Source organism: Chlorocebus sabaeus, chromosome 8, assembly GCF_047675955.1.
Source record: "Chlorocebus sabaeus isolate Y175 chromosome 8, mChlSab1.0.hap1, whole genome shotgun sequence".
Lineage (NCBI taxonomy): Eukaryota > Metazoa > Chordata > Mammalia > Primates > Cercopithecidae > Chlorocebus > Chlorocebus sabaeus.
The window spans coordinates 28,581,322-28,600,798 of record NC_132911.1 but is presented as its reverse complement, the minus strand read 5'-3'; the positions used below and the strand labels follow the sequence as shown (position 1 = coordinate 28,600,798).

Sequence of the window (19,477 nt, the reverse complement as noted above, 5' to 3'; positions counted from 1 at the left end):
TGAAACTTTACCAAAACTAATTCATTTAATCCACTCAAGAATCCGTTTAGGTAGGTACTGTTGTTATTCTTTCTATTTTCCAGAAGAGGAGAAACTGAGGCTTATGTAATTTGGCCAAAGTTACATAATAAGTAAGGGACGGAAATCAGATTTTTGAAGCCAGGCAGTCCATCAACAAAGTGCCCTTGACCATGGCAGTACATTTTCTCTGTATACCAAATTGCTATGTAAAGAACAGTGGCTGTGTGGCAAAACAAACAGCAATTAACTGCATGACTACTGGCAAATGAGTCAATCCCCTTAAGCCTGGGTTTTCTCATTTGTAACTGAGGAAGTTAACACCTGCTTCTCAAGTATATAAAACAGTTAGCATGGCATCTAACACCTGATAGTGTTAAACAAGTTATAGCTAAAAATAAAAACCCCCCAAAAAAAGAGGGTTAGCTAAGAGGGGGCAGGCTAGTAAAAAGCAGAACCACTGGCCATCTATAAGTCACTTGGACGGCTAGATACTGATGGGGATTCAGCTTAATGATAAAGCTGAAGACTAAAAACAATGTGGCTAAACAATGGCTTAAGAGATTTCTTATTATTATTTCTTATGCATGATAGTAATTATTTTAACACACAGCACTCAAGCATTTCAAAGACTCTTTTTTATCTCCTAGAAAAATCAAGACAAACTGGTAATAAAATGTCCTGCAAAAACTGTTCAAAAATGGAAGGGCTTGGAAGCAAAAGACAGTATGTTTAAAACTGTCAAGGGAGAAAAAAGCACTTTTAAGAAAATAGCATATTCTAGTTCTTAAAATGACTCAGAACATTAAGTGAAAGATCACATTAAGAAAGTTTCTAAGAATCCTGGACTACATTTCTCATCAAGAACCATGATGAGCTTGGGGCAATATTAGGACTTGTACTTTAAAATCAACATGTTCAAAAGCAAGATGGTGTTCATGGATCTGTTTGGGAGATCTAGTGACAGGCCACTCAATATTTTTAAAACTACTATAGGGAGCAAAATCTCATAGCATAGCAAGTAAAAACTATGTTCTTTACTCAGGCATCACAAGGACATAAGGGAAGGGCCACTGCTTATTCAAAGCTAATTTAATTTGGTTTGTGGTTAGTAAATCTGTTATTTTAGGCAACTGGCAAAAGAAAAATATTCCTGCCATGAGTAAAATCATGTAGAAAAGTGCTGGCAATCTTTCAAATATTAAGGACCCAATAATCTCTACTGTTCTATATTCTATTCTGCTGACTTCAGTACAGGGCACAAGCCCTAAGATCCAGTTAGTAAATTATGACCAGTGTAAGATATTCACTATAATAAAAAAAAAGGCACATTTGCAAAGACATTTAAGAAAGAAATAATACCAATTCTACACAAATGCTTCTGGAAAATACAAGAGAAAGGACCACTTCCCAACTTATCTCATGAGGCCAATGTTATTATGATAACAAAACTATATAAGGACATTGTAAGACTAGAAAGTGGCCGGGCACAGTGGCTCACGCCTGTAATCCCAGCACTTTGGGAGGCCGAGGTGGGCAGATCACTTGAGGTCAGGAACTCGAGACCAGCCTGGCCAACATGTTGAATCCCTGCCTCTACTAAAAATACAAAAATTAGCCAGGCGTGGTTGCAGACACCTATAATCCCAACCACTCCAGAGGCTGAGACAGGAGAACTGCTTGAACCCGGGGCAGAAGTTGCAGTGAGCCGAGATTGCGCCACTCCACTCCAGCCTGGGAGACAGAGTAAGGCATTGTCTCAAAAAAAAAAAAAAAAAAAAAAAGAATAGAAAAAACATAGGAAGTAAAACATAAACCCAGAATAATGTCCCTCATGAACACAGATGTGACAATTCTTAATATCACCAAATTAAATGAAATAATATAAAATGGATAATATAACTGAATGGGGCTTTTCCCAGAATATAAGTCGATGTGATTTACCATATTAACAAGACTAAGCAAGAAAAACCGTATGGTCATCTCAAAAGATGCAGGAAAAGCATTTGATAAAATACAACATCCATCATGATAAGAACTATTAAAAATTATAAATAGAACTTTCCTTGAAAGGAATCTTGGTAAAGGGCAACTATGAAAAACTTACAGCTAAGATCATACTTAACAGTGAAAGACTGAATGTTTTCTCCCTAAGATTGGGAACAAGGTAAGGATGTCTGCTTTTGTCACTCTATTCAAGATTGACCTGTAAGTCCTAGTTCAATAAAGGGGAAAAAGAACAAAGAAAGAAGACAGACATATTGAAAAGGAAGAAGTAAAATTATCTCTATTCACAGATAACATGATTGTATAGAAAATCCTAAACAAAAAAAATCTTTTAAAGCTACTCGAACAAATAAATGAGTTAAGCAAGTTCACAGGTCAATATAATAAAAACAATTGATCTATGATACAAAAAACAAGGAAGTGGGCACCGAAATTAAAAATAATACCAATATAATAGCAACAAAAATATAAAATATTTAGAGAGGAATTTAATGTGTACAAGACGTGTACACTGAAAACCACTAAAATGGTTGAGAGAAAATAAAAAAGACCTAAACAAGTGGAGAAGTATCAAACTGTGTTCATAGATTGAGACTTGATATGATTAAGATGAAATTCCTAATGTCAGATTGAGCTATATATTCAACATAATCCCAATCTCACTACAGATGTGCTTTTTGTAGAAACTGAAAGCTAGTTTTAAAATGTATATAAAAATACAAAAGACCTATAAAGTCAATAGTGATCCTGAAAAGGAAAAACAACATTGGGAGAATTACACTTTCTGCTTTCAAGACTTACAATAATCTACAGTTTGTATTGGTATACAAATAAAGATTGACAGAACAGAATACAAAGCCCAGAAACAGACCTTGCTGGATGTCCAACTGAGTTTCCACAAAGATAACAAAGTAATCAAATGGGGAAAGACTAGACTTTTCAAAAAATGATGTTCCAACAACTGGATCTCCACAAGAAAATAAAAAATGCCTCAAGCCTTATCTCAATACAAAAATTAACTTTAAATGGTCCACAGACCTAATGTAACAGCTTAAATTATAAAACTTACAAAGGAAAACATGAGGAAATCTTTGAGACTTTGTTTAAGCAAATTTTCCTTTTTTTTTTTTTTTTCCTGAGACAGAGTTTCACTCTTGTTGCCGAGGCTGGAGTGCAATGGCGCAGCTCACCGTAGCCTCCGCCTCCCTGGTTCAAGCAATTCTCCTGCCTCAGCCTCCCGAGTAGCTGGGATTATAGGCAAGCACCACCACGCCTGGCTAATTTTGTATTTTTAGTAGAGACGGGGTTTCACCATGTAAGTTAGGCTGGTCTCAAACTCCCGACCTCCTGTGATTCGCCCGCCTCAGCCTCCCAAAGTGCTGGGATTATAGGCGTGAGACACGGCGCCCGGCCCTGTTTAAGCAAATTTTCTTAGAACACAAAAAGCAAGAACCCACAAAAGAAAAAAAATGATAAATATAACTTCATAAAAATTTAAAACATATGCTCTTTGAAAGATATTAAGAAAATGAAAACACAAGCCTTAGACTAGAAAATATGTATATCTGTATATTTAAGGACTTGTACCCAGAATATACGAAGAGCTCTTATAATAAATAAGGCAAGATAATAATAAATAAGGAAAAAATAATAGACAAAAGATTTGACAGACATCTCACCCAAGAAGATACATGAATAACAAATGATCATATAAAAAGATGCTCAACATAATTAGTCATTAGAAAAATGCGAAATAAAACTAGAGTGAGATATCATTATAACTGCACTAGAATGACTAAACTCACAGAGAAGCACAAACACCAAGCACTGAAGAGAATGCAGAGCAGTAAGACCTCATTCTTTGCTGGTGGGAAGACAAAATGGTGGAGCCACACCGGAAAACAGTTTGGCAGTTTCTCAAAAAGTTAAATGTATATTTACCAACAACCCCACAATCCCACTCCTGGGTATTTACCCATAGGAAATGAAAACATAATCCAACACAAAAACTTGTACACAAAATGTTCATAGCGGCTTATTTCAAAATAGTCAGGCCCTGGAAACAATCCAAATGTCCATCTACTGACTAATGGGTAAACTAATTTTGTTATATCCATTCAATGGATTAGTATTCAGCATTCAAAAGGCATAATGACTGAAACATGTAAGAACACTCACGAATCTTAAAAGCATCATGCTAAATGAAAGAAGTTGGAGACATAAAAGGTATGTTTTTTATGATTCCACTGACATGAAATTCTAGAAAAGTCAAATCAATAGTGAAGGAATACAGATGAATGGTTGCCAGGGACTGGGGGTGGGATAACAGTATTTGACTGCAAAGATGCATGAGACAACTTCTTGGAACACTGAAATACTCATATCTTGAATTTGGTAATAATTATACTACTGTATAAGTTTGGTACAACTCAGAAACCTATACTCTTAGGTAAATTTTATCTTAAAGGTGATAAAAACAAAGAAAAAAACAATTTCCCCTGCATATCTCCAAGTTTATTTTGTGAGAATCAAATGATATAGTCAAATTTAGCTGAAGTTGACACATTCTGATATTAGAAACTTTTCTTCTAAGCCAAAAGAATTTGAAACACTGCTTCAAAATTTTATAGGCCTCTCAGGTACCAAGGCTCTCAGCTGTAGTTTAGTTAGTGCAAGCGTCAGTTCCTTACTTAAGTAGATTTAGTAACACTCAATATAGTATTACATCTTCCCAACAAAACTATTTGCAGCACCTTGATTTAAGGTCTCACTCTGAATAAAACTTTTTTTTTTTTTTTTTTTTTGAGACGGAGTCTCGCTCTGTCGCCCAGGCTGGAGCGCAGTGGCCGGATCTCAGCTCACTGCAAGCTCCGCCTCCCGGGTTCACGCCATTCTCCGGCCTCAGCCTCCCGAGTAGCTGGGACTACAGGCGCCCGCCACTTCGCCTGGCTAGTTTTTTGTATTTTTTAGTAGAGACGGGGTTTCACCGTGTTAGCCAGGATTGTTCGATCTCCTGACCTCGTGATCCGCCCGTCTCGGCCTCCCAAAGTGCTGGGATTACAGGCTTGAGCCACCGTTTAAGACTGACAGACTACAGCTGAATCTAAGGTTTTGCTATTTTATCACGCACAGATACCTTCTGACTTTCTTACTTGGGTATCACTTCCTCTTTTTGTCATTTATTCCTGTATATTTAACAATTAACATATTTAATATAACAATTTTTAAATTACATTAGGCAAGAAATATTTCACACAACAATCAAAGGAACATTGTATCTAAGAACAGGCTTTTCCCCATAATCTTAGGAAACAAGAACTGGAGAGAAACAAAAATGGTAATTACTGAATGAGGGAAAAACCACATCTGTGCCTAACCTTTATAAGTCATTGTCAGGGCCTGTGGTAGGGTAGTGTTTTTTAAAATACAGTTTCTCCTTTATATACAGGTGAAAGAGATGCCATTTTATACCTGACAATGAGTCTTCCTAGTATTTACACCAAAAATGTATACTCCTATGCATCGTATCTGAGATGATCAAAGCCCTGGCAGGACAAGGAATTTCAATAACTGTACAGAACTGATTTTCAAACAACAAAAAATATCCTCCAAAATTATTTTCACTCCAGTTCCTCACTTAGCTGTCAACAAAGTGAGAAAATATGGGCATTTAGATGTAGAAAAGGCTGGTTTTTTCCTATGAGGGAAAAAAAAGTAACTTCATGTGTTATGTTTATAAGAAAATAGTTTTCCAAAAAATTAAAGAAGACAGAAGGAAATGAGATTAAAAAGTAAGAATTTTTTGAACCATGGAATAACATCTGTTCCTATTCCCCCAAGGCTGCAAAACAAAAGAAAATCCCAACATGCACTCTGCGAAAACAATTATAACATGAGTGAATGAAGTACATTCAGAGAAGATTTGAAAAGAAGGTTTCTGCTAACAAAAAGAAAAACTCGAAACCTCTTCCATTTGGAGAGAGAATTACATCTTTCATGTAGAAGCCCACCCATTCTGTAGATAGGTGATAGCCTTCAAATTGGAGATCCACATAAAACTGGTAAAATCCATTAGGCAGAAATTCATAAAATCTTGTTAAATGAGCAAGATAATTATTTCTGGTTGTATTATAATAGGACAATTCCACAGTCTGTGACTTATAGTCTACCAGCATTGCTTTACTAATATAGATAGAAATTCCACTTGTTTATAGCAGCTTTATTCATAATTGCCAAACCTTGGAAGCAACCAAGATGCCATCCAGTAGGTGAATAGAGAAACTGTGGTACATCCAGACAATGGAATATTATTCAGTGCTAAAAGGACATGAGCTACCAAACCATGCAGAGACAGGGAGGAACGTGAAATGTGTATTACTATGTGAAAGAAGCCAATCTGAAGCTCCACACTGTATGACTCCAACTATATGACATTCTGGAAGGCGAAACTAGGGAAACAATAAAAAGGTTGCCAGGAGTTGAGGGGAGGAGGGGATGAACAGGCAAAAGCACAGAGAATGTTTTGGGCAGTGGAACAACTCTGTGTGATACTACAATGGTGGATACATGTCATTAAACATTTGTCCAAAAACCACAGAATGTGCAAAACCAATATAAACTATGAACTTTGGGTGACAATGACGTGTCAATGTAGGTTCACTGGCATTAACAAAGGTACCACTCTGGTGCTGGATGGTGATAGTGGGTCGGGGGATGTATGGAAGGCAGCTGTGAACCTAAAACTACTGTAGAAAATGAAGTGGTGGTGGTGGTTGTTTTTAATATACTGAAACTTTAGTTGATTTTTAATGTCTGATCTTAAGTTCTCTGATTAGGGAACTTAATTCTTTACCTTTGTAAAAATTTTTTTGCTATAATTAAATAGAATATGCAGTGGTTTTATCCCACATTTTAAAGATAAGTTAAAAAGGAATTGATCTGAGTACAGTTGGAACATTTGTAAAACCAGTTCAGAACTTGTCTTTACACAAATTCTTATGTTTTGGGAATGAGAATCACTAGGTACAGGTAAGATGCATATCTGATAAAATGCATTTACAACTTAAAAACAATAGAATTTGACAGCTAGAAAAGATATATAGAAGCTGCTATGGTTGAATGTTTATGTCCCTCTAAAATTCCTACTTGTTGAAATTGTTACTTCCAAGATTTTAGGAGGTGGGATCTTTGGGAGGTGATAAGGTCATGTGAGTTGAATCTTTATGAACCAGAATTAGTTCCCCAATAAAAGAAGCCCAAGAGAGACCCTTTCCCCCTGCCACTATGTGAGAACACAATGAGATGGCATGGTCTGTAAGTCAGAAAGCAGGCTCTCACCAGACACTGAATCTGGCTTGATTCTGGACTTCCCAGCCTCCAGAAATGTGAGAAATAAATTTCAGTTGCTTATAAGCCACCCAGTTCATGGTATTTCGTTAGAGCAGCCAGTTCAAATGGACCTAAGAAAGAAACTATTTAGTCAAAGTCCTTTATCTGATAAATAAGGAAAATGAGACTCTGGGTCACAAGGCTATTTTATGGCAGAAAGACCAGAACATTGAGATTCTGTTACTTCTTCATTATACTACATTTTAAGAAAATAAAATTATCGTAAATTTCTTAAAATTCAGAGGCGCTGTTTTTTTCTTCTTCTGTGTATTTATTTCTTCAGAGGATATGCATCAAATTAGTATATTTCTTTGGCTGATAAGTGCTCATCAAGCTCTGCCCATTTACTCATTTATTCTGCATGCTTGATTTTTTTCCCCAAAGGTCATTAAAAAAAACGATTTTTAAGCATTCTTAAACAGCCTAAGAAAACACTTTACCCTGAAAGTGAATAGAGAATACATGTGCTTATTACTAAAGCAAAGACTATGCTTACCAACCCACCATTGTTAGTGAGAATTTAGAATCTTGGCTGACCTCTTACAGAGGTAAAAATCCACCCTTGGTGGGAACAGCTGCGACTGTGAAAGAAGCTACAAATAACATGCTGGGAATTCAGCAGGCACTGTTATTATATCCTGTTTATACTGTCATTTTTTCTATCAGTAGGATATTATTTATACAGACCCCACCCATGAACTTCTTGTTTATCTTATTATAGAAATCCTCTGAATCTATAAAAAGAAACTTCTGTATTTGTTTCTGGAACAAGCACATGTGTTATAATTTTGCACCTCATTACACTTTTTATTTAGCATTTTCTTTTGTTATGCACCACTCGTTCTCATTTTTATCTCAAGGTTGACTTATTTCACATATTAGAGTTGAACTTAAATCTTTTTAAGATAACTTGTTATAAGATTCAGGATAACCACATCCTAAACCTTAAGGTACATTTCATTAGGTACATATTCTTTGAAGATACACTTGACTAATTTGTTTAAAGACAAAAAAATATGTATATACACCGATGAGGTACTGCAGGGAGTGAGCTCTAGGTGACCAGAAGGCTTCCATACTCAGGTTCACTCTAACCTAAGTGGACCAATTATGCGGACAAGGCTTTATTCAGTTCTACCGCCTCACTATTCTCTAGCTGGATCTCTTCTCTGCAATGAGAAGCCTTGCCCCTGAGTTTAGCTTGATGGCTGGGCAGTCTGGGTAAAAAAATGTTAACACAATAATACACAAAAAACATAGGAGTTCAGTAAACTGACCAATAGGACAACGAACCAATATGGTTATCAATCATCCTCATTCCCCAGGCCTGATAGAAACAACTGAAGTAGATAAAGGAAAAATGCAAGTTCCTTAACGGCAAAAATTCACACAGCATTTGTCGAGCAAATGAATTATTATTTCTGGAGAGGGCACACCACTGAAGAAAGTCACACTGGACAAATTTTCACATGTATAGCTTGTGTCAGCATCACCAGTTCTCCTCTTATACTATAAGGTGGGGAGGTAAACATGGAATGTTCAGAGTACATGCACAATGCTAGACTCTTTGTGTAAGGAAAGGTCACTCTTGAAGAACACTGCTCTAAAATGCATAACTAAAATGAGTACTAAACCTCAGGGTGATGAACTAAGTGTAATTCATTTCAGAAAAAAAGAAAGGTCTGTAAGGACTAAATTGGTCAAGAAGTTAAAATGAGGGTAACAACTGAGATAATCTTGATAAACAGAAGTTCATAAGGCTGGGATGAGGAGGTGAAAGATATCTTTGGCACAAACAAAACTTCGGAAGCATCCAACTGAGCAGAATTCTGGGAATGGCAAACAGTGAAATTCAGCTGGGGGCATACTGAATAGAGGATGGCAACAAAAGAGAAGACTGGAGTCAGATTATAAGAAATTTCATTTTTTAGACAATGGAGAATCATCAAAAGGTATCTGATCAAGGGAAGAGGAACCCAAGCTTTTGGAGTAGAAATGAAGAGGAGGAAGAACAAGTTGGGGTGAGGCTGAAAGGGGGAAATAAGTTTGTAACACCACCAAATCCCATAGTTATGGCAGCAAAAGAAAGGTCCATGTGGTACAATAGATAATAAATGTGTAACTGTATTTTCAGTTCTTGCTTGCAAAAACAGAAGATGATGGTCGGGTGTGGTGGCTCATACCTGTAATCCCAGGAGATCAAGACTAGCCTGAGCAACATGGTGAAACCTCATCTCTACAGAAAGTAAAAAATAGGCTGGGCATGGTGGCTCATGTCTGTAATCACAGCACTTTGGTAGGCCGAAGTGGGTGGATCACCTGAGCTCAGGAGTTCAACACCAGCCTGGCCAATATGGTGAAACCCTACCTACACTAAAAACACAAAAAATAACCAGGCATGGTAGTGGGCGCCTGTAATCCCAGGTACTTGGGAGGCTGAGGCAGGAGAATCGCTTGAACCTAGGAGGCGGAGGTTGCAGTGAGCTGAGATCACACCATTGCACTCTAGCCTGGGCGACAGAGCAAGATTCCATCTCAAAAAAAAGAAAAAGTGAAAAATAAAAATTAGCCAGGTGTGGTGGTGCACAACTGTAGTACCAGCTACTCAGGAGGCTGATACGGGAAGATCACTGGAGCCTAGGAGGTGGATGCTGCAGTGAGCCATGATCACCGGCCACTGCACTCCAGCCTCGGGAACAGAGCAAGACCCTGTCTCAAACAAAACCAAAAACAAACAAACAAACAAACAAAAACAAAAATAAAAACAGGGGATGGCATCATGATGACCATTACTGAGTGAGGTAATGTTAAAGAATGCCAATCCACTGAAGTTAAAGTCAGTAAAGTTTACCAATCTCCTAGAATAGCATTTCTCAAACTGAAATCACCTGGGCTTGTGGTTAAAATGTAAATTATGTTTCAGCACATTTAGAGCAGTATTCAGTATTTCTACAATTCTAACAAGCTCCCAGGTGATGCCAAAAACGCTGTTCCATGTACTATATTTTGAATAGCAAGATGGGAAAACATATCTTTCAGTTTCCCTTTCCAAAAAAGCAATACTATATTTAATGCATCATGTTTAACCCATTATGGTTTATCCAATGCCTTTAGATACGTTCAAGAAAGCTTTTTAAAGGTATGTTACTATGGTTTGTATTAACTAAGGTTGGATGGGTTTCAAAGCTACTATTTTAAAAGTCCTAAATGATTCAAGATTCAGGGAATTCAACACACTAAGAAATGCTTCTACCTGAAAAAAAAAAAAAATCAACATTGCAATGCTATTCTGTAACACTAAAATTTTGTCTTTTTAGTTTTAGGCTGGCAAACTGGAAGATACTATTGCTTCTAGTAATGGAGGCTGAAATGTAAGTACTGAAAGACAACATTTTATCTTTTCAAAGTCCAGATCAGTGAGTTTCACTAAAACCTGCTTGACTTGTCCTTACATTGCATTAAGCACCATAACTTGGTCCTTGAAGATAAAGGTTAACATATTTTAAATATCCTATAGAAAAACACCTAAATACTACAACAACTAAAGTAACACACTATCCTTTGGTATAAGACTTCTACACCGAAGGATACCTTTAATTAAAGTATTTTACCATAAACAGAAGTGTCGTTTATAAAAATATATTACTAGTGTAATATATTAAACACACACACACACTATAAAAGATTGGCTGACCTTAGATACTTGGGATGAAATGTAAGACTTCTAAACTCTGGAGTTTCATTTTTAACAAAATTAATGGCCAGTAACAACCTTTTAGGTAAATTAGTTCCAATATGTATCATGGTCTGGAGAACAGAAATAATATTTTTAAATCGTAAGATATTGTTGAAGATCAGATCCAAGTATTTCATTGTAGAAGGAAGAAAACGGAGGCACAGAGGTTAAAAAGCCCAAATTCACATAGCCAGCTAGTAGAATGTTAATAAAAGGAGGGGAGAATTAATTTTTATATCTATCAATATACAAAGTATAACAACGTTGCAACTACAAAATGTACTTGAAAGAGTGTCCGGTTCTTCTAATGACTAAGGCCCAGTTAATTTTTTAAGGATCTTATAAATCACTGAGATCTAAGAAAGGAAGTTCACACATTAACAAACAAAAGACATCTGCCCCCAAATTTAAGAACTTCATTAAAAAATGCAATCTGAATAGAGAATGACAAAATACACCACATACTAAGGATGGGGCTTGGGTGGGGGTGGAGAATGGGATGGGATATAAAGAACAAAGAGAAGACAATGGTAACTCTTCTCAGTAATGTTTCAAGGAATGCTTTTACATATGCAAAAGTGGTTTAAAAAACAACTTTCTTTACCCTCATGAATCATTTTTTTAACTGGTATAATCAGGGATTATATTTGGAGGACTACAAAGCTTTTAAAAATATATAGTATAGAAAGCAGTTGAATGTGCATGTGTTATACACTCTGTTACAATCAAAAGCAAACTATAGGAACCTTTTTTAGCCACAAAATAGGGAATTTTGTGCTTATTACAAATGCTATAAAGTTTACTAGCACAAGTCAAAAAAATCACTAGAGAAGTTCGGTGATATTCGAGACAATGGGTTTTAAATCACAGGCATACATAATTATGCCTAAGTTGACAGATCTGCACTGCAATGCAGAAATGCAAGCATTATTCCAACATCTGCACCAGAAGGCAGAGACTAGACATGATTCCAGAATAAAGGGCTCTTCAGCTCTTACCTGTTACCTGTGCAACAACTGCTTGGGAAATCCTCCGATTGGCAAGAAAGGCTTTGATTTCCTCTTTTATCACACTGCTGTCCCTCCTAACAAAAACAGAAGACAAGACCAACAATGTATGTTGAAGGTAGAAATCCTCATCTTTGCTAAAAGAAAGGTGAAGCAGAGAGGTGGGGAGAACACAGAAAGGACACAAAAATAAAGGGTAAACAGACCAAACTTGTGTGAAAATATGAAATTACAATGAACCAAGAAACACCAAATATTCAAGTCCTAAAACATCACACCATCAGACAGACGCTTTAGTGAAGACCATAATAGATATAAGTCTCATACCAGAGGATGGTTAATCGCATGCTCTGTATAATTCATATTAGGAACAAGGCTGTCATATGGTATATACAAAGTTTCATTACTGGGGAATGAATGTATCTTACAGAGACAGAAATCCTAGAAAAATAAAGAGCAACAACAACAAATTCAGTTGTGAGCAGACTGTGGGCTTGCATGTTAACTACACAACTGCATGAACAATGTTCATTTAAAAACCTTTATAATGATTAAGGAAAAAGAAATCATCGTTCCCACAACTGTAAAAATGTTAGCCATTTGAAGAAAGGCTTGCCCTTTAACTTCTTTTCCTGTATAAACAAAAAAAGTGGGATCGGTTGAATATAAAGTTTTAGTATTAAAAAGGCATTTATTCATTTTGTATTATATATAAGAATACTTAAAACTACACAATATTCTGTGTCCTTGGGAATACATTATAGACCTCATTTTTCCTCCACTAAAATGCTTGTTCCAAATTTTTACTTAAAGACTCAACAAATTCTCAAAAGACCAGACATTCACAAAAATAACAATGAGTGGCAAGACTTCTGTTATTTCACCAGAACAAGAATTAATAAACAAAAATTATAGTTAAACCCTTAAAACTGACCAATCTCTCTTTCAATGCTTTATCTTCAAAAGGATTACATAAATAGAGCAGTGGTTTCTGTTCAAGCTCAAAAGTAACACAGAATAGAGGTAACTTCTTATCTAACACAGGGGTCAGCAAATTACAGCCTATGGGCTAATTCTAGCCTGCCACCTATTTTTACACAACCTGTGAGCTAAGGATCATTTTCAGAGATGGACATTTGCAATTGATTTGATGACAGAAAATGCAAATGACAAACACAAACTAAGCAAAATATTATCCCTTCCCCTGCAATTTCACTCTTCTGACTAGTAGGCCTATATTTTTAAAAACTCTACCCAATTATTATTATTCTGTATTGACTTTTGTCAATAAAAATTTGTGGCTGTTTGTTTTCTGTCTTGTATGTGGCTCTACATGATATACTTTTTTTTTTTGAGACGGAGTCTCACTCTGTTGCCCAGGCTGCAGTGCAGTGGCACGATCTCAGCTCACTGCAACCTCCACCTCCCGGGCGCAAGCAATTCTCCTGCAGCCTTCTGAGTAGCTGGGGTTACAGGCATGCAGCACCACACCCGGCTAATTTTTGTATTTTTAGTAGAGTCAGGGTTTCACCATGTTGGTTGGCCAGGTTGGTCTTGAATTCCTAACCTCAAGTGATATTCCTGCCTTGGCCTCCCAAAGTGCTGGTAACACAGGCGTGAGCAACCGCACCCAGCCTATGTCTCTTCATTATATCCTTAAATTTGCCTCTTGGCCACAAAGTCTAAAATTTTTACTCTCTAGTCCTTTAGAGAAGAAGTTTGCTGACCCCTGATCTGAGACAAAGGATCACAAAACCTTAATAATTGTTTTGTGAAAGAACCACAAACTCTTTTTAGGGGTTCACATTTCTCTGTAGACTATTTGGAGGAACTTAAATATCCTATCCAAAAACAGTGAGTTGTGATTTAACTTGGATGAGGGATTTTAGCTCCCTGATGAGTAGTTGTTACATGCTCTGTTGTAAGGACTCTGTTGTAAGACCATGCTCCCTTTGGGGAATTCTGGAAAAAAACAGAGAGGTGATAGTGGTGAGTTTCCAATCTGTAGCTCTATAGTATACTGCTGATTTATCAGTTGGAAATCCTAATCAAAAATATTCTTAAAGGAAAAAAATAATCAGCTGCCTAATGCAGTATTTAAATTTTCTCATACTGATCTAGATTCTGGTTAGATTCTTCCCAAAATGCCTGTCTATATTTGAAATATTTCTTTTTTTTTTTTTTTGGAGACAGTCTCGCTCAATCGCCCAGGCTAGAGTGCAGTGGTGCAATCTCAGCTCACTGCAAGCTCCGCCTCCCGGGTTCATGCCATCCTCCTGCCTCAGCCTCCCAACTCACTGGGACTACAGGTGTCTGCCATTACGCCAGGCTAATTTGTGTGTGTGTGTGTGTGTGTGTGTATTTTTAGTAGAGATGGGGTTTCACTATGTTAGCCAGGATGGTCTCAATCTTCTGACCTTGTGATCCACCCATCTCAGCCTCCCAAAGTGCTGGGATTACAGGCGTGAGCCACTGCGCCCAGCCTGAAATATTTCTTTGAAAAATACGCATTCACATTTTATTTAAAAATTGTGTATACGAAAAAGAAAAAGGTACAAATAAATATATTTTAAAGTCAAACAAAATAATTGCTGACTAAAATGCAGGTAATGTAAAACAAAAGCTTTCAAATATGCATCGATAATCAGTGTGCAAGAGATAACTTCAGCACTATTTCAATTGGCTTATATAAACAAAACAAATCATTTGGTTTCTAATATAACTATAAAATTAATCTGAAAATTTTTAAATACAGTATTGCATTTCTATATATAGAATGATCTTCTAGGAAAATGAAGCTGAATTTAAAAGAATATTTGTTCAGGTTAAATAAAAAAATGTACCTTTGTGGGGGAAAGAATTCAATAGGTTTCTTGACTAATTTACATTGATATTTAAATCAATTTATTTCAAATCAAATTCATTTAGACACTAAATCATACAGAAGAGATAACACTCAATTATTGAAATAGGAAATATCCAGTTTGTAAATTATTCACAGCCTTGCAGCATGATATTATTAAGGACTGCACAAGACAGAAGGAATCCCAAAAATCTGTCAAACAGTAGCAATTTTCATTTTTAGATATTTGACAAGTTTCTAAGTATCAATAATGTTTAAAAACATAGAAATAGACAGACACGGTGGGTCACGCCTGTAATCCCAGGACTCTGGGAGGCTGAGGCAGGCGGATCATTTGAGGTCAGGAGTTCAAGATCAGCCTGGCCAACATGGTGAGACCTCGTCTCTACCAAAAATATTTAACAAATAGTTAAAAAAAAAATTTAACAAATAGATGTGGTGGCATGTGCCTGTAATACCAGCTACTCAGGAGGCGGAGGCAGGAGAATTGCTTGAACCCCAGAGGCGGAGGTTGTAGTGAGCCAAAAACGTGCCACTGCACTCCAACCTCGGTGACAGAGCAAGACTCCATCTCAAAAAAAAAAAAAAGAAAAAACTCTTTACTGCTTTACCAGAGAGCTTTTTCAAAAAGCAAAAGAAAAGACTTAAAAGATAAGGGTGTGCAAGGGCAAGACATTTAACAAAGCTGGGCCCTGGCTGTATCATCTGATAAAATAAAAGCATTGGCCTGGTACAGTGGCTCACTCCTGTAATCCCAGTTACTTGGGAGTCTGAGACATGAGAATTGCTTGAAACCAGGAGGTGGATGTTGCAGTGAGCCAAGATTGCGCCACTGGGCAACAAAGTGGGACTCCATCTAACAACAACAACAACAAAAAGCATCAATACTCCCTTCGCAAGGCTTTTAAAATTTGTCTCCTAGCAATGAAATTAAATATTTTGTGTATACATATGTCTGTAATACATAGAATCAAAAATTCATTGCAAAATTTTTTTTGAAATTATAAAAATACTGAACATTGACTATTATTTTATAAAACTTCAGAAAGGTTCCCAAGAAAAGAAGAAACAAATGATCTGCTGTAATCATATAAGACCAAAGTAAACATCTGTACCAGGTACTTTAAGGTAGCATTAAAAGAATTCTATACACAAGCAGTGATGTGTCATTTAGTTGGTTTCACTAGGTATTTTCAAAATACTAAACACATTCTATTTTCATTGTGTCCAATTCTCTTAAATATTTTTAAAAGTTCCATTCTAGTGGGTTAGCTTTGTTGTTCAAACTTTGACATCACCCCCTTCCCTCATTCTCTCCTCATTCAGCCTTCTTTAAGGACCTGCTACTCCTATTGTCCTCATTGTAATCTAAGAAATCACCACTTTGTTAGTGTAAAAACTTCATTTACTCTAAATATAATTATCTCATCTTCTCCCACCCCTCACTTCCTCTCTTCATCTGCAATTTTACATTCTCCTTAAAAAGAATAAATCCCCTCCTTCCTCTCTTATAAAATCTCATACTCTTCAAGATTTCTATGCTTCAAGTCTTATGGAATTAAAGTGAAGAGCAGGCTGATCTTGTCTTTCATTCCACAGCTTACTTACTTCAAGATAAGATACCCCACCTGACTTGTAGCTAACCAGTTCAAGTCCATGTCATTGCCTCCTACTTCCCTTTTGAAATCATTGCCATGCTAGATTCATCTGGTGATTTCCACGCCAGGATGAAATTCTTCCTTCCCACCCTCCATTGCCATTATTTTTATAATTTGCTAAACTTTCACTGTTACTTACAGACCTTTCTTAATATCTGGATGAATTCATCAGTAATGCCTCTTTGTGGAATCCCCTTTTACTAAGACACAATTTAACTGTCATCTATTCAAAGAAGTTCTCCCTGATCTTCACAGCTAAAAAAGGTATCTTCTTGCAATGGCTAACTTTAACATTTCAATACTACTACTCACATGCTAATATATTACAGCTGTTCTGTATTATGGTTGTTTCTAATCTTGTCTTATCTCTCCTACTACGCTGTAAAGTCCTTAGTCCTTTAGCACAAAGATTGTGCCTTATTCATTTATGGGGTTTGCATATAATAGAGCTTAATTTGTTCAATGAATGAACAATTCTGTAGTTGGAGATAAAAGGTTGTAAAATGGAAAGCCCGATCTAGATAATTTATAAAACAGCTTTAAATTTTTATTCTCAAATAGATTTAAGCTTACCAAATCAGAAAGGAAAAGAATTATTTATAGTAGTTTGAAATGACATTGCTTCCTTTTCTAGAACAAAGAATAATAAAGACCACCTGTTTTAAAAATGATATGCTTTAAGATCTTCCATATTTTCATAGTTAATATACACTGCACATTTTTTAGGATCTCTGAAAGGTAATCATCTATCTGAAAGACTTCCAGAGATGAAGCAACACCTGCCAAGACAGACTATTTCACACTTGGAAAAATACAATGATGTACAAATTTCTTTCACATTTGAATAAAACCTATCCCCATACATTTTTACCCATGGAGACAAAGTATAACTTTAAATTTTAAAAATTCACTCAAAAATAAAAGTTACTATATACGTATCAATAACATAGTAACTGGATATCAAGACCATTTTGACTTATCTACAGAACATGCACATCCTACCTATGCAAGTAAAATACTTAGCCTATAGATAACCAACTTAGAATAAAGCCTCAGTTTTATACAAAATACTAACATATCATAAAATTTAGTACATGGGTGGTTAAGAATAATATATTTAATGTATGGCATTATTAACAAATTCTGATAAGCTTCATTTAAATTATATCATAATATGTACATAAAACACACAGTAGTATCTATACACTATATTAGCAGATGTGTATACACACATACCCCTACACATATATTTATATATTAATAGATGCATTTTTAAACATTAATATGTAAAACAGTTCTTTATTTCTGGCTTTAAAGTCCTTCCTAAAATGTTATATTCAACAATCTGTTAAATTCATATCCTAGTTTACCTTTATTTTTTTAACCCTAACTCAAAACGAAAAAAGTGAAAGCTACTTTCTCACTGTTTCTTAATGAGTTGATAAGGTGTACAATTATAACTTGATAAAGTTATACAAAAAAATCTCCATTATGGGCTGGGCACGGTGGCTCATGCCTGTAATCCCAGCACTTTGGGAGGCCGAAGTGGGAGGATCACTTGAGGCCAGGAGTTCGAGACCAGCCTGGTCAACACAGTGAAATCCCGTCTGTACTAAAAATACAAAAATTAGCTGGGGGTGGTGGTGCACACTGTAATACCAGCTACTAGGGAGCCTGAGACATGAGAATCACTTGAACCTGGGAGGCAGAAGTTGCAGTGAGCCCAGATTGCACCACTGCACTCCAGCCTGGTTGACAGAGTGAGACTCTGTCTCAAAAAAAAAAAAAAAAAAATCTCCGTTATGTATCTTGAAATTTTTAGGAGTGAAATTTGTAAAGTGAATGAATTATAAGATTTTTAAAACCACATCTTATGTTTGAGTTGAGGAATGTGAAAAAGCAAGAGGTGAAGCACACAGGTAGAAAAGGAGACAGGAAAGCATTCAGATATCCAAGCTCCCCCACCAGAGACCACCACTTCCAGCGGGCTATATCACCATAGCATCTAGTGATCAGCAAGGGCAGTATATTCCTAAAAGAGCACAGAATACTCAGAAAGATCCACCGCTCAAAATATTTCTCTAACATTCCACTAAATAAAAATTCACGTGGTAAGTGATTGTATTGAAGCAGCAAATATCATGGGGGAGGGGGATGCGAAGCCCATTAAGGCAATTCATACTTTGTCTTATGTTAATTAACCACCTTTCCTAAAATCTTATTAAAATCTACAGACATGAAAAATTTATTTGGAGAGGCAATGTACACCAGTGATATACTGATAATAAAGACATAATTTAGGTTCTGCCACTTAATATTGAAGTTCTCTTGAGCAAAGTATTTAATTTTTGTGAATCTCAGTTTCTCTGATCAACCTCACATCATGATTTTAATAAGTGACAATGTCATCCAATAAACTTTCCCACTGATCCAAGGATTGTTATTATCTACAACCTGAGAAGTGTAAGAGAGGGACACAATGGAGGAAAGTAGGAGTGCAGCAGTGGGTGAGGGTGCAATGGCAGAGAACCAGAGAGATCTAGAAGGACCACTGAGACCCCAAGATGATCAAGAGAACCCAAAGGAGCAGTTCTAATAAAGAAGCAGAGAAATGGAAAAAGATCAAGTGTCCTGATTAAGCGACAAGTGGTAGTACATAAATACTGATAACAAAGTATAAACCTGTATATATTTCACAGTGAAACTGGAATGGGTGTAGTTACAGGATTTAACTACAAATCCCAGTCATTGCTAAATAGGTTTTCGTTTAGTTTGAGCATATATTTGAATTAAAACATCA

At 36.2% G+C, this 19,477-nt stretch overlaps 1 protein-coding gene across 15 annotated transcripts in view; it reads right to left on the bottom strand.

Annotated features, from left to right (window-relative positions):
* Positions 1–19,477, bottom strand: part of HMBOX1 (homeobox containing 1) — a 178,021-nt gene that overhangs the window by 75,084 nt on the left and 83,460 nt on the right. For all 15 annotated transcript variants that reach the window (XM_007962064.3, XM_007962065.3, XM_007962069.3 and 12 more), the window contains exon 4: positions 12,148–12,233. In XM_007962064.3, the coding sequence (XP_007960255.1) occupies positions 12,148–12,233 (86 nt within the window). The remainder of the gene's footprint in view (positions 1–12,147; positions 12,234–19,477) is intronic.